Below are 15,786 nucleotides of genomic sequence, written 5' to 3'. Positions count from 1 at the left end.
TGTGGTTCGGTTTGGATTGATCAGTAACTCGTGGATGTTTGGATTTTACAGATGAGTCCTTCCACTCCCTACCCTGGACAATTTGAGGTTGCCATGTTCTCATATGGGTCTATAAGACATTAATAAACATCTATTACAAAATAAACAGTTTCTAAACATCTATTACCATCACACTCTAATGACAGGAAATTTTAATACACACGGGGAGGAACCTATTCCCAGAACAAAGGAAAATAATTTATATTGCATAAAATTTGCTTTTTTGAAAAAAATACATTTTGGTTGATTTTCTCATTTTTTCCTGGATAGGTGTAAACTTGGCAACATGCTAACATTGGTCTGAAGACTCGCAATTGGAACTACTGGTATAGATGATCTTTTGGTCATTAAAACATCGTTCATCTAATAGCTTCAGTAACAGTATATCTTTAATTTTCATGGGGATTTAGAATTGACATTGATGGATGAGAAAATGGAAGTGAAGAGAGATTATGTGTCACTGTTTTCTAATGAGCCCAGTGCATTTTTCTCTAAATTATTTCCTCCATCCCTTCAAGTTGCAGGGAACCTTTAGTTAATAGCAGCAGTAGTCAGGACTCTCTTCTATCCCTTTCTCTTGGAATTTCTTCAAGATCATTGAGTGGAAGACATACTGTATGAAAAGTTATTGTAGGCAGGAAAATAATTCCCAACCCGGTGCCTTAGGAATTAAAACATTTCCCAGTTACAGAGAGTCAAAGGTAATGGAGAGGGGCAGGTTCACAGTAGATAATGAATATTGGTGTTCCTCAAGGCAACCTGCATACCTCTGCTTAAAACAGAACAAAAAAGAGATTATTTACTTTCGGCTGTGTTGGGTCTTTGTTGCGGTTGCGGCGAGTGGGGACTTCTCTAGCGCAGCTGGGGCTCTAGGCGAACAAGCTTCAGTAGTTGTGACGCACGGGATTAATTGCTTCACAGAATGTGGGATTTTCCCAGCCCAGGGCTCGAACCTGTATCCCTGCATTAGTAGGCGGATGCTTAACCACTGCGCCACCTGGGAAGTCATTGTCAAATACATGTTTAAATCCTTCTGAGCAGCGTGTCACCATAACAGTGACAAACCCTTTGTCGGCGCACTTCCCAGTGCTTTCATGGGACCCTAGCACCTCAGAAGGATGCCCCAATATCTCTATTTAAACCTGGGTTCCTCCTAACACTAGGGGGAGGCCAAGAGCCTTGGGACACCCCCCGCAACCCTGGGAGAGGAGGCGGGACCTATTGTCAACTCATGCCTTCCCCACCTGTGACTGGCACAGACACTAGCCAATGGATGCCGGAATAGGGCAGGCCGGAGCCCCGCCCCCTGAGCGCCCCGCGGCCCCCGAGGCACCCTCTGGCCGTCTCTGCCGCGGCTACGGCCTGGGCGGACGGTGCGCCTTGCGCAGGCGCGAAGCCTAGACCTCGCTGCAGCACCCCCATCGCCTCCGGGAGTCGCACCCAGGGAGGTCGCCTGCTGGCGCGTCAGTGCTCTCCCCGTCGTCTGCCCTCCCCGGTCCCCCCAGCACCCTACGCGCCCCGATGGCGGAGTTGCGGCCTAGCTGCGCCCCCGGCCCCACCGCGCCCCCGGCCCCTGGCCCTACAGCCCCTCCGGCCTTCGCCTCGCTCTTCCCCCCGGGACTGCACGCCATCTACGGAGAGTGCCGCCGTCTTTACCCAGACCAGCCGAACCCGCTCCAGGTTACCGCTATCGTCAAGTACTGGTATGCCTTGGGCCGCGGGGAGACGGACAGGGGCGGGCTGAGAAGGGTTAAAGCGCTGGGGCCAAGTCATTTGTGCGGGAATAGGAGGGGGAAGGAGAATGGTTAAAGCACTTGGAAGAAGGGCTTTCTGCTGCGAGGGAAGAAGTTAAGGCTCAAGTTAGGAATGGGGACAAAGGGGTTAAAGAAGCCTGTGGGTAGAGAAGGGTTAGCGAGGGAGGAGGGGAATGAACGGTTAATTGGGATTAGGAGAATAGAGTGAATTGGGGGTGTGGGTAGGAGCGGCGGAGGGAACGATAGGAGAGAAGGAACTGTAAACGTGGTGAAAGGAGGGGGCGCCTGTAGGGGGTCATTAGTGGGCGAGGGGAAGCCGGGGCGGGGGGCGGTGGCTGAAGTGGGATGGGGGAGGCGAGGCGGGGCCTGGGGAGCATCTGAGAAGGCTTTGGAGCCGCGCGGCTGGAGGAGCTCAGAGGGCACGAGACTGCACAGGGTAGTGGCGGGTGTGGGTCTGTGGGTTAGGAGGGGAGCAAGTTGTGAGCGTTGTGCTTGTGAAGGGATGAGGAGGAGGTCACTTTTTGATCCCTTCCCGATGAGCTCAGACATTCCTTATCAGTGCAGTGCTTTTGCGTTTGAAGTTTGGCGGAGCAATTTTTCCTGATAAACTTTGTGCTTACTCTGCACAGTTCTGTTTCTCCATGCAGAGCTGCTTCTGGCTCTGCAGCTGCTTTGCTTTAGGTCACTGGCTAGAACAGAGGCAGACAGGGTCAGGGAGATCCGTGGTTTGGCTCAGAATTGAAGGAGACTGCAGTAAATGAGGAAGACCTGGGACTTGGACACGGAGGATCCTGCAGTGATGTGTTAAGAGGAGCTTGGTGGTCCAGAGCTTCCAGATTTAGGCATCAGTGCCTCAGGGAAGCTGAGGGTAATGCTCAAGTAGCTCTGTTAAGATCAGACCTGTGTACAGATGGGCAGCCCCTGGGGAGGGGATGGTCTTTTCTAGTTTCCCATTTCTTTTGCACCCTGTCTCTTCCTGCCCCCTCTGGGCAAAACAAGTGTTATAGGGACCCTTCTTCATGGTTTTTCTGGACCAAAAGTTGACTGAGAATTAATTGAATCTGTCCAAAACCACATTCGTGCCGGCACTGTACTAGATGAGCCCCTTCATTGACTCCTGAAATTCTGTTCAGGCAGCTGCTTGGGGTGTGGCCAAAGGGGAGGTACACTCAAAGGGGGAAGTAAATAGAGTGGATGTCTTTGCTGGTTACCTTTCCCTTTGAGAGTGAGTCTTTTTCCTCTGTGACAACCTCTTTCTTCTTCTGGAGATGGCAGAAGCTAGGCTGTGTAGGGCTGAGGCCAGCTCCCTGTGTCTATGGGAGGATGTGAAGAGGCTGACAGTGTGAAGGGTCTGGGGAGCAGCCACCTGCTCCTTAGGGAGAGCCACGGGAGCAGCCTGCCTCTGTCTGGTAGCCAGGAGGAGGTGTGGCCAGTGGTACAGTTCTCTCTGGCAGGCACACTGTTCTTTGGTTGAGAGGAGTTTTTCAAGAGAGCTTCTGAGTACAAAGCAGCTCTTGATAACTTAATCACCCATATTTAAATATATTGTACCACTATATTTAAATATGTATAGTGATGGACTCTATTGGGATGTGTCATGAGAAAAAGGGGACCTGCCACTGCCGTGCTGTTTGTTCAGGCCTCATTTGAGTATAAGGAGAAATCCCTACGCAGACTTGGGCAACTGTTATTATGTCACCCAAGTGGCCATGAAGGATAGAGTTGTGTGTAAAAGGTATTGAACAGGTGCAAAGGACTAAGACTGGTTTGGGAACTCTTTATTTTCCCCTCATCCCCCCAGGAACCTTTCTTTTTTCATCTTGTTGCAAGTGTCTTAACGAGGCCAGGACTTATCTTAAAAGATGAGCCAGCATCTAATGACAAATAAAAAGGATTGTGTAGCACTTTGTGGAATTAGAAATGCTGCCTAGATGCAGAAATATATGAGAGGGAACAGCTCAGTGACTGGTTCTTTCTAAGATTTGGAGGGGGTTGTATAATTAAGATCCTGAAAGTAATTTACTGATAACCCTCACAATTGGGATCCCACAGTCCCTCTTCAGTTTTCATAACAGGATGGCTGACTGAGGCTGCCTCAGTTTGGCTGTAGCCCAGGGTACCTTGGGGTTCTTTTTCTTGTGACAGAAGGGTGGCTCTTTGACTAGTGGTCCCTAGCCAACAGGGACATCCTGGTCGAAAGCTGAGACATGAGTGATCAGGTTGCTGAAGTAGAACCAGTGCCCTAGGGCCACTCCACTCTGGCAACCTCCCTGTGGAACGAATGAAGTCAGGTGTTCAGGGACTTAAGTTGAGGGATGATCTGGGTCCTGGGATAACATCTTTTTCTAAGATGTATTTTCCACGTACTCATTGGCTTCCCATCAGGTCTCTGAGTGAGTATAACAGAACTCTCTGTGCTTAGAGATGAGGCTGATTTTGTCTGACTCTTGGTCATTCTCTGCAGTTGGAGTTTTAAGGCAAAGCCTCTCTCTTTGATGAAATACCCTTTGGGAGACTTGGCGACAACGAGGGCTGCCAGGGGTGTGGTAGATGGAGCATGGAAGAGTGGACGCAGTTTTGCCCCTTGTTTCTGGATGGACCTAGGCTGAAGGATGGGCAGATATGGAGCCTGTAATCATTCCCACCTGTTCCAGGGTTCTGCAGTTATCATGAGGTCCTTGCAGGGGTAGCCGCCCTTTCTTTCCTCTTTTCCCCGACAAACTTTTCTAAATCTAACTGGTTGTGGAATTAGTCAGATGAGTTGGTGAAAGCAGGGTTATGGAAAGACATGGAGATTTGTCCCTTTTCCTAATCCACTCAGTTGAGATTCTAAGCTATTTGTAGCGACTTTCTTACAAGTCCTATAAATAACTTAGCATTTCCTAGCAGAGAATAGGGATTTCTACAAAGGCAAATAACATCCTGGCAAAAGAGGCTGAAACCAGACCTACTGGTTTTAAATAGTGTTTGAATTGCATGGTACTGGCATGCCTGCTGGGATCACATACATGGAACATGTCTTTTATTTGGTTGTTGGCATTCCTTCAGCATACGATCCCAAATGCAAAGTGTACGCCATCCTTGTCCCAGGAGCAAGCAAAGTTTTTGCAGTCTGTGGAAGTCAGATGTCCGAGGCAGCTCAAGTGCAGTGTTTGTGGGCTAAATGCAGACTTCCTTCTGCTGATGGTTTCCATTTAGTCTTGTTTCTCAAGTCTACCAAGTTTCCTTATCCATTCTGAAGAAAAGCAGGTTTTTTTTTTTAAAAGAACACTAATTACTCTACTAAAGGGAACCCTTATTGAATTAAATCCTCAGAGTGAGCTAATGGTGAATCTCTTCCTCAACTGCCTCTCTGTTGGAATTATGGGGGAAGTCTAATGTGGGTCTCAGAGGCCCCAAATCATTTAATGTTCCACCTCTACCTTAGAGGCAGCTGTGTCCCGGGATCATCTTCCAGATGCACGAGCTCATAGGGCTCTCAGCCTGGTTTCTGCTTCATTTCTCTGCAGAGCCGAGCTAGCCTAAGTTTGGCTTTTGTCACTTCCATGATAAAAGACCAGCTTTGGTCTGGAGGGTGCGGGCTGGGGTCTGGAGGCATTGGGTCTGTTTAGAACAAACTGTAATTAACATAGGGCACAATATAGTCTTTCAGGAATTAGCTGTCTAAGAGGCAGGAGTGGAGCTGAGCCTCTGCTTCCAGTAACAATGCCCATTGGGGATGATCAGGATGGTCTTTCAACAGAGGCCAATTGATTGACTGATGCGCTTCTTGCCTTGAAGCTTGGCGTGTTTATAGGCACCATGGAAGAGAGATAATCCCTGCCAATCCCACTTGGGATTGGTCATTTGAAACAGGAGGAAGCCAAAGGGTCAACCAGTCAGTCTGTTTTATTTCTTTTTTTTTTGAATTTTATTTAATTTATTTTTTTATACAGCAGGTTCTTATTAGTGATCCATTTTATACATATTAATAAGTCTGTTGTTTTATTTCTGAAGGAAGTCTACCTGTTGGAGATAGGAGAAGGGAGCCTCTTGTGCTTATGGAATTGGGCTGCCTCCAGCTGCCCACCCTTTGGTCTTATCCTGGAGAGGTGTGGCCTCCCTTTAGTTATCTTTTACCCCAGGTTCCTCTAGGATGGGGTCTTTAGGTTTGTAAGGTAGAGCCCCTCAACTTCTCATTGTCTGCTTTCAGGCTCACACTGACACTCCTGTGTTTTGTCTTTTGCAGGTTGGGTGGCCCAGACCCCTTGGACTATGTTAGCATGTACAGGAATGTGGGGAGCCCTTCGGCCAATATCCCCGAGCACTGGCACTACATCAGCTTTGGCCTGAGTGATCTCTATGGCGACAACAGAGTCCATGAGTGAGTGTGTACACTTGCCCTTCCATCTCCCTGTTCCTTAGCCTTGAGCCTTATTTCTGAGGTTTTCCTGAGCAGAGATGATAATGTCATAGTCCCTTGAGATTGGCACTTCTCACATGGAACATCTGGGTTTCTGCCTTCTGCCTGTACCTCCTTGTGCCAGGGTGGTCCAGGTCATCACCTGAGCTCTGCTCATCTGGTGCAGGAAAGTGTTGGGGAGCAAGAGTTCCAAAACCATCAGGTTTTTCCAAGCTTTTTCTGATGTTTGAGCTCAAATGACAGGCAGCACAGCTATGACCCAGATCTTGGGTTGATTCCTCTAGGTCTACTTCCTTTTTTCCCCTCTAGCTTATTATGAAAAATTTTAAGCAAGAAACAACGATGAAAGAATTTTACAGTGAACACTCATGTACCACTACCTAGATTCTACCGTTAACATTTTATTCTACTTGCTTTATCATGACTATATCCATCTCTATCTCTCTGTCGATCTTACCTACTTCCTTTTAACCTGCAGTTATCTGTGCTCAGATCAGCTGCAGTACATTTTTTTTTTGTACATTTATTTATTTCTGGCTGCGTTGGGTCTTCGTTGCTGTGCGTGGGCTTTCTCTAGTTGCAGCAAGCAGGGGCTACTCTTTTTTTTTTTTTTTTTTTTTTTTTTTTGCGGTACGGTACGCGGGCCTCTCACTGTTGCGGCCTCTCCCGTTGCGGAGCACAAGCTCCAGATGCGCAGGCTCAGCGGCCATGGCTCACGGGCCCAGCCGCTCCACGGCATGTGGGATCTTCCCGGACCGGGGCACGAACCCGTGTCCCCTGCATCGGCAGGCGGACTCTCAACCACTTCGCCACTAGGGAAGCCTTCAGGGGCTACTCTTTGTTGTGGTGCAGGAGCTTCTCATTGCGGTGGCTTCTCTTGTGGAGCCTGGGCTCTAGGCGCGCGAGCTTCAGTAGTTGTGGCTCGCGGGCTCAGTAGTTGTGGCGCACAGGCTTAGTTGCTCCACTGCATATGGGAATCTCCCTGGACCAGGGCTTGAACCCGTGTCTCCTGCATTGGTAGGTGGATTCTTAACCACCGCACCACCAGGGAAGTCCCTGCAGTACTTTTTTTTTTTTTTTTTTTTTTTTCTTTTTGCGGTATGCGGGCCTCTCACTGTTGTGGCCTCTCCCGTTGCGGAGCACAGGCTCCGGATGCGCAGGCCCAGCGGCCATGGCTCACGGGCCCAGCCGCTCCGCGGCATATGGGATCCTCCCAGACCGGGGCACGAACCCGTATCCCCTGCATCGGCAGGCGGACTCTCAACCACTGCGCCACCAGGGAGGCCCCCTGCAGTACATTTTTTATCCTAGTCTTTCTTCCATTTGCTGCCCTGTAATACTTCTAATTCCTACCTGCCTCCCCTACTTCCCTCTATAATCACTGAATTTAAACACATTTTAATATTAAGTTAAACATTGTCAGTTGAAAAAATAGCAACAGTAATAATAAAAGCTAACAGTTAAGCATTGATTATGAGACAGGTACTCTTCTAATTACTTTATATATATGTGTATTAACTAATTTTATTTTCACCACAACCCTAAAATACTGGTAGGTACTAATATTTGCCCCATTTTACAGTTGAGGAAAGTGAGACGCAAAGAGATTCTATCATTTGCTTAAGGTCACACAGATTGGAAGTGGTGGAGCCAGGATTCTAACACAGGCAGTCTGGCTCCAGAGTCCATACTCTTTTTTTTTTAATTAATTAATTGCGTTGGGTTTTCATTGCTGGGCGTGGGCTTTCTCTAGTTGCGGTGAGCAGGGGCTACTCTTCGTTGTGGTGTGCAGGCTTCTCATTGTGGTGGCTTCTCTTGTTGAGGAGCACAGTCTCTAGGCACGCGGGCTTCAGTAGTTGTGGCACGCAGGCTCAGTAGTTGTGGCTCGCAGGCTCTAGAGCGCAGGCTCAGTAGTTGTGGCACACGGGCTTAGTTGCTCCGCGGCATGTGGGATCTTCCCGGACCAGGAATGTCCCCTCCATTGGCAAGCAGATTCTTAACCACTGTGCCACCAGGGAAGTCCATGATTTCTCTTTCTATTATGTCCTTTTCTGTTTTTTGTTTTGCGTACTATCTTTTTTTTGCCTCTTATACCATCTTTTTGGTATCTTGGTGGTGGCTGCTTAGCGTGTGTAGATTGAAAGAGTAGCAGGGCTCTTCCTGCCTTGCCTCAGCATTAAGAGGTTGATTCTGGAGATGATAATGCTATGATGAGGAAGAAGATGATAATAGTCTTTTTCTTTTTTGTCTTTGTTTTAGTTCTTACTATATTTCATCATCCTGTCAAATGCTTTACAATCTTATCAGGTTCTTTTGTTATCTCTGTTTTATACATGGGGAAACTGAGTCCCTCGAGGGGTTAAATGAATTGTCTAAAGTCACGCCTCTAGGCTGTAAAAGAGCTAGGATTGAATTGAGCTGTTCAGAGTCTGAGCTCTTAACCACTAGGCTATACCACCACTCTGATCACAGGCCCAACCCAACCTCCTCTTGTTAAGCTTGGAGGCCCAGGCCCCATCTCCTCACTGATCACGTGTCAGGAGCAATTCCTGGGCCTGCCTTTATAGCCTTCCAAACATACCCATTGCAATGTCAGCCGAAGGCTTTGGGAACAGGGAATTAATCTTGCCTGAATCAAGACCCTGCATTGCATTATTAATAATGGAGATAGAATAGCAAACAGATGCAGGGAGTAGAGGGACTATGCTGGACTTTAATTTATATTTTTAATAAGAACCTGCAGAGGATATTTAGTGCAGCTAGCCTGTACCTTTTCGTTGACAGATTTATTCCAGTTAAAAGAATACCGTTTTCTATGTGGCCTAAAGATTCTTACAGTCTACCTGCTTATGAGGTATGAGTCTAAGGCCCAAATGACATGAAGAACATAGTTGAGGAAGTCCCATATTTCAGAAACGGCAACCTCTGAATTTGAAAAAGGGCCTTTCTTTGTTTAGCAGTACCCTCATATATGTGTGTCATTTCTATGTGGTAAAACACTCTGATATTCAGATGTCATTCATGACAATAGTGAGACCTCCATTTGGACTTTCACCCCACACTCGAGCCTAGTATTTTCTGGTATTAAAACCTGCCACTAGAAGGATGTGGAAGGAATGTTCTTGGATATTTACCCAGTTCTGGTCTATGTTGCAGAAGTCAAAAGTACCTTTGTAATTGGCCTTGTGCTGGTGTGACTGGTCTCTTCTCGATCCCGGTAAGTTTCTTGAAGAAAAGTTTGCTTTTCCAAACATTTCATGTGGTGAGCCCTCTTTAAAACTGATTCATGGATTCTCATATAATTTAGGGCTTGAAACTGAGGTCAGAAAGTTGAGTGTTCTATCACCCAGCTTAAGTGCTAAGAGGTGTTGAATTGGAATTATGGCAAATGACTCTCTGGCAACATTCTTCTTACACTGCCTTTGACTTCTCATTCAGTGAAAAAAAAGGGCAGAAGCCTTGTTTCATTTATTCAGCATTTATCAAGTGCTGGAGTCCTGTTTTGTACTGGACACAGAGCACCATAATAGATGTCTTGGAGATAAGATGCCAAGACAAAATTCCTGTCTTAAGGAGCACATGTAGAGGGAGGATAAATGTAAAGAGATAGTTACAGTGCTGGGTAAATAAATGCTGCAATCCATGATGTAGAGCATGTTCTGGGAGCACAGTGGAGCGAGTGACCTGTAGTCAGGCTGCTGGATTGGAAGAAGCTCCAGGGAGGAAGTGAAGTTTGAGAGGAACCTTGTAGGAAAGGGCTGGGGTGAAATCTGCAGTCTGACACCTCTAGGGCACAAACATTCCGTTTTGGAAAGGAGAGGAGCTTTCAAAATCTTCTAGCCCAGTATTTCCAAAATTTTTAGTGCTGCCTTCGTAACCTTTGCCACCTGTAGTATATTACCTACTTTATGTTTTCTTTAAATTAACCCCCCCTGATATAAATATATTTTTAAAAGTTAAATCACTACCATATATGGAAACCAATATCACTTGCTGTAATTTAAAGGTAGTTATGGAAGTAAACACAGTGATAACAAAGCAATATTATTAAATTCTAGCTTAATACAGTGGACTGTCACAGAAGATGCTAAGCCTGAGGCCAGCTTTCTCTTTGTTCAAGAGATTAGTAAGTACGAGCGAGGTATTAGAAAAGACATGCTAACACCAAATAGAACCTGGCCCTAGCTATGATTAAAAATATTGAAAGACAGTTGAGAAGGGAATTGTTTTAAAAGTATGATTCAGTATTATTTCTTGTCACAGACAAATGGGAAACACTTATCTAGTCCATCTCCCTTAAATTGTGCAGTTTAGAAAGTACAGTAGCCTGCCAAAGGCCATACAGCAAGTTAATGAGAGCAGCAGGGTCTCCTAACATCTAAAATATAAACAACAAGGTCCTACTGTATAGCACAGGGAACTATATTCAATATCCTGTAATAAACCATAGTGGAAAAGAATATGAAAAAAGAGCGTATATATATAAAACTGAATCACTTTGCTGTATACCAGAAACTAACACAACAATGTAAATCAACTATACTTCAGTTTTTAAAAAGTGTAAAAAATATAAATAAAACGTTCTATGCTTTCTTTCAATGTACAGGGCATTGTTTGTCTTTAAGGTAATATAAACAACCTTTTTCTTTTTAGTTTTTTTTTTTTTTTTTTTCCAGTACGCGGACTTCTCACTGTTGTGGCCTCTCCCGTTGCAGAGCACAGGCTCTGGACGCTCAGGCTCAGTGGCCATGGCTCACGGGACCAGCCGCTCCGCGGCATGTGGGATCTTCCCGGACCGGGGCACGAACCCATGTCCCCTGCATCGGCAGGCGGACTCTCAACCACTGCACCACTTAGGGAAGCCCTCTTTTTAGTTTTTACTATATTGCAGGTTAGTGCTAAGTTTTTTTTTTTTTAACATCTTTATTGGAGTATAATTGCTTTAAAATGTTGTGTTAGTTTCTGCTGTATAACAAACTGAATCAGCTATACATATACATATATCCCTATTTTTCCTCCCTCTTGTGTCTCCTTCCCACCCTCCCTATCCCATCCCTCTAGGTGGTCACAAACCACCGAGCTGATCTCCCTGTGCTATGCGGCTGCCTCCCACTAGCTAGCTATTTTACATTTGGTAGTGTGTATGTGTCCATACCACTCTCTCACGTCATCCCACCTTACCCTTCCCCCTCCCTGTGTCCTCAAGTCCATTCTCTACATCTGCATCTTTATTCCTGTCCTTAGTGCTAAGTTCTTTATATAAAATTATCACTTTATATTATCCTCATAGTAATTCTATGACATAAGGAATTCTTATTACCTCTTGCTCATAGATGTAGAAATTTAGGCTTAGGGAACTTACTGCACAGGTGGTAAACTGACAATCAGTTCTAGCAACCCCAAAGCCTATATTCTTAGCTACTGTTCTGTATTGCCCTTCCATTGTAATCAGTCAACAGCATTTATTAAATGCCTACTGTGTACTTCTTCCCATTAAGATCTTTCTTTATCCTCACAGCTTGTTGAGGACAGGGACAGGCAGAAGCCTAGGGGTCCCCTGCGTTTCTTCTTGCTCCTGGCAGGCTTGCTTCAGTGAGCAGAAGGGGAGCAGCCCCACCCTGGTAGCCCGGAGAGGGGAGAAGAGTAAGCTGACTGGATGAGCCCTGGTTTGGCCAGTTCCATCCAAATTCTTTCCCTATTCACAGTCGTTAAAGGAAATAGGACAAGAGAGCACTTGTTTGGATTAAAGGTTCTTAAGAGGCTGTTTCTAAAGTTGGAGAGATGGAACAAGTTGCAGTTCGGGGCAGCCACACGGGAGATGAGCGTGCTTTTCTAGGAACCCTAAGGCCACCGCCAACTGACTTCAGCAGCAGAGACTGTCCTGGTGCTCTTTCCCCCAGCTTGGGGGGTGTGAGACAGCTGAGCTTCAGCTGCCAAGTGCTTGTCGGAAGACTGCAGCTCTGGCTCTTCCCTTTGTGGCCAGGCAGCTGTGGACTGGAATGTGCGGATTTGCAGAGCTGTGGAAGAGGGGGGCTTCAGCACCACTCTCCGCGAGGATTTCTGGCTGGCCCCGGTCCTGCCAGCAGCCCTGGCTAGACCCAAACTACAGGGGGCCTAACCAAGGCCCAGGAGGCTGGCTAGTTGCAGAGTGTGTCTGTGATCTCAGGCAGACTTCCCTGGTGGGATTCCACCGCGCAGGTCATCTGCTGTATGCGCCGGGCTGGTTCCAAAGACAGCCTTTGTGTGGTGTTGGCCTGCAGGCCGGCAGCTCCGCAGGGTAGAGCCCACACCTCAGCTCTACCTCCATGGTCCACCTGGGCTCTGCCCCACAAACGCTGGCCTCTTAGCAGGTATGTCCATGGAGTGTAGAGTTGTTCTTGCTCCCTTGGGGCCTGGAACTGCTGCTGACTGGCTCCCCATGGCTGCCTCTGCTGGGCTGGTGGATAACCTCTTTTTCCCTTTGGGTTTCTCCCATCTGGGCTCTGCACTAAATGAGTTATTTATTAAAACACTGGATACAGATTAACTTTTCCACTTGTTGTTTTGTGTGGCCTTGGTCCCCTGCAGTTGGGAAATGCTAATTTGCCTTCCTCAAAGCTTGGTTGGCAGGAACTTTTTAACATGCCATTTCATTCCCTGGGGTTTCCAGTGGAGATTCTGCCTTTGCCATAACATACCTGCCCTGGAGTGTGGTCTCTCCTCTAGTTGGCCTTTGCTTTCTTTCCAAAGCTCTCCGGAGACTGACAAGTGGAATTCCTCTCTAAACCACCCACAGATGGCAGGTCCCAGCCCTCCCCCTAGCTGGGCACAGCAGGCCGAGGAAGAGCTTTGTAGGTTCACTGGAAGGCAGGCCTCCCTGAAGCTTTGGTCCCTCCCTCTGTCTTTCATCTCAGAGGTGTTTAGTTTCAGGATGATTGTGTGAAATGGTGGTGCTTTCTGCTAAGGACAGGGGGCCTGGCCTACCTAGAAAGAGTGGGGCACCCTTGGTCTTGGCCTGGGGTGGGAATAAGGGCCAGCAGTGGGGATAGAGCTCTCCCTGAGGCTGAAACCACCACTCTGGGCTGGATTTCAGGCCCCAAATCTCTGAATTTTGAAATGTTGAGAATTCCTTTTCTTTTGTAACCACAGGAAGACCTGAGGCATTGTGGGGTTCCTAGCAGATCTGTGTGGGTGTGTGCCTTCATCCTTCGTAAAGCATTTCATTTGCAGCATGGATTCTCTCTTCCTCCATGGTGTAGAGATGCTAAATTCTCTGATTCAAGGAGTCCTTCAGCAGTAAGGGGGCAGCTGGGAAGAGATTCCTTGAGCTGGCCCAGTCAAACTGACTTAAAAGTCCGAGAGGCCTGATTATTCAGGAGTGACTGCCAGGCTGTCAGCATTGGGAGAGTTCCTCCTCTTCCTGCAGAGAGAGGCAGAAACTTGGAAGCCTTTATGGGTTTGACGTGATCAGATCTCTCAGCCCCAGGATTCTTCCCTGCCAGCCCACCCTTTTAGACTCCCATATTCCACGCCGCAGCTTTTCCCATGCATGCTGGTCCTCACACCTGCCGTGTTCTGGGTCTGGGTTTGCCAGCATCTCCTTTGCCCAGCATTCTGACTCAGAGGTCCTGACTCAGGACTTTGGCCTTTGGCTCCTAAATTCATTCCTCTGTCCTGCCTTTGAGGTCTCCCGGTCAACTACATTTCCTGTTTCAGTAGCTCCGTTCTGATGTCTGGTCCTAAGAAGTGTGTGGGGAGGTCTTGTCCTCTCTGACCTGAGCCCCATGGGAATGGTCTCCTCACCCCTGCACATACTTTCGAAGCTCGCTGACCTGCTGCCGAGCTCTCCACAGAGCACCAGGCTGCGCGGCACACCCCACCAGCAGAGCTGTATTGAGTCCCAGTACAGGCAGAACACTGGAGAAGGTGATGTGTTTGGGTGGGGGACAATGAGAAGTCATACCGAGCTTCTGTCCTTGAAAAACCCAAGCTCTGCCTGATAAGAGACGGCAGAGTCCCTGGGAAAGAAGGCGACAGTGAGGATTGGGGCTGGAAGCAACTTTAGGCTTTGCCTGACTTCTGTGACTTTGTGGCTGTCTCCCCTCACCCTGTGGTCCTCAGTGCTTCATTAAAACATGTAATAATAATTGCAAACTACTTGTAGCTCTTACTGTGTGCAAGGCACTATTCTAAGTGTTTTATATAAATTCATTTCATCCTTACAACAGCTCCATGGGGTAGATATTATTAATCTTATTTTACAAGGAAACTGAGGCACAGAGATGTTAAGGAAATAATCACCCAGCCAGGGAATGCTGGAGCTGGGCTATCAACCTGGGCACTCTGGCTCCAACAGTCCTCACCCTTCCCTTCCTCTACCTGTGTGGGCGTGTGGAGGAAGGTCCCCCCTTGGACCTCTGTTACTATCGTGCGCCTCAGTTCAAAGGTATCTTGGATTAATGGAGTGTGAATAGTTAAGCAGGAAGAGCTTTGTAGGGGAAATGTTGAGCTGGGTGTTGAAGCAACTTTGTAGAGAAGAAAGAGTTCTGTCGGGTCATGGCAAGAGGGTAGGTGATAGGGTCCTGTGTCAAATTCAAGTCAAGGCTTCTGCAGCCTTACTGTGGTCATTTTTAGTAAGTTGCCAGGAAAGTCTGCTCTTAAGAGCACAAAGGTGATGCTTCTGGCTTGGATGTCAAGTTCACATGGTCATGCTTCCTGTGTGGTCACGGATGTGCCCAGCATTCCCACAACCCAGAGCATATGTTGCCCAGAATGTGTGGACTCTCTGATCATTCCCTCTGCGGAGGAGGTATAGAAATGAGGAACACTTCAAAGCTGGGAGTACCCATACCTTCTAGCTGAGGTGTTTGTAGGGCCAACATGGGAAGGATTTTTATTCTGAAATAAAGTTGTCTTGTCACCCTGCAGAGTGACATAACCAGCAGAGGATATATTTTTCCTCTGTCCTTATATCAATGCAGACTGTCACATTTTTAAAAACATTTTAATTCCTGTATAGTAGGTCCCCTACATATGAACGAGTTCCACTCTGAGAGCACATTCATAAGTCCAATTTGTTTGTAAGTCCAACAAAGTTAGCCTAGGTACCAAACTTTTACACATAACACCAGACAGGTGAACTAACTTACGTGATCAGACATGCAAACGCACGTTCGCATCTTAGAAAGTTCGCAACTTGAAGGTTCGTATGTAGGGGACTTACTGTAATGGTTTTTTAAAATTAATAGGCTTTATATTTTAGAGCAGTTTTAGGTTTATAGAAAATTGAACAGACAGCCCAAAGAGTTCTCATATACCCTTTCTCTCCTCTGCTTATAGTTTCCCTTGTTACTAATTCCCTTGCATTAGTGGTATATTAGTTACAGTTGATGATCTAGTATGGTACATTATTACTAGCTAATGCCTTCTAGTTTACATTATGGTTCACTCTTTTTGTTACATAGTTCTGTGTGTTTTGACAAATACATGTCCTGTATCCACCATTAGAGTATCATACAGAATAGTTTCACTGCCCTAAAAATGCCCTGTGCTTTTTATCCTTTCTTCCCTCCTCCCAGACCCCTGGCAACCACTGATGGTTTTACTGTCTCT

General features: G+C 46.9%; 1 protein-coding gene across 3 annotated transcripts in view; it reads left to right on the top strand.

Moving 5' to 3' along the window:
* Positions 1-1,275: 1,275 nt before the first annotated feature.
* SUFU (SUFU negative regulator of hedgehog signaling) overlaps positions 1,276-15,786 on the top strand; it is a 113,460-nt gene continuing 98,949 nt past the window's right edge. For 2 of the 3 annotated variants that reach the window (XR_014015381.1, XM_081228670.1), the window contains exons 1-2: positions 1,276-1,742; positions 6,022-6,156. Coding sequence is in view for 2 of the 3 variants with exons in the window: in XM_081228670.1 (XP_081084796.1) it covers positions 1,561-1,742; positions 6,022-6,156 (317 nt within the window). In the remaining variant the exon portion in view is untranslated. The remainder of the gene's footprint in view (positions 1,743-6,021; positions 6,157-15,786) is intronic. The other variant, XM_081228671.1, reaches the window with a different exon arrangement.

The sequence above is a fragment of the Mesoplodon bidens genome (assembly GCF_964165515.1).
Source record: "Mesoplodon bidens genome assembly, chromosome: 1".
NCBI classification, from domain to species: domain Eukaryota; kingdom Metazoa; phylum Chordata; class Mammalia; order Artiodactyla; family Ziphiidae; genus Mesoplodon; species Mesoplodon bidens.
Note: the sequence above shows the minus strand (reverse complement) of the source record. Positions and strands in the feature narration are given on the sequence as shown.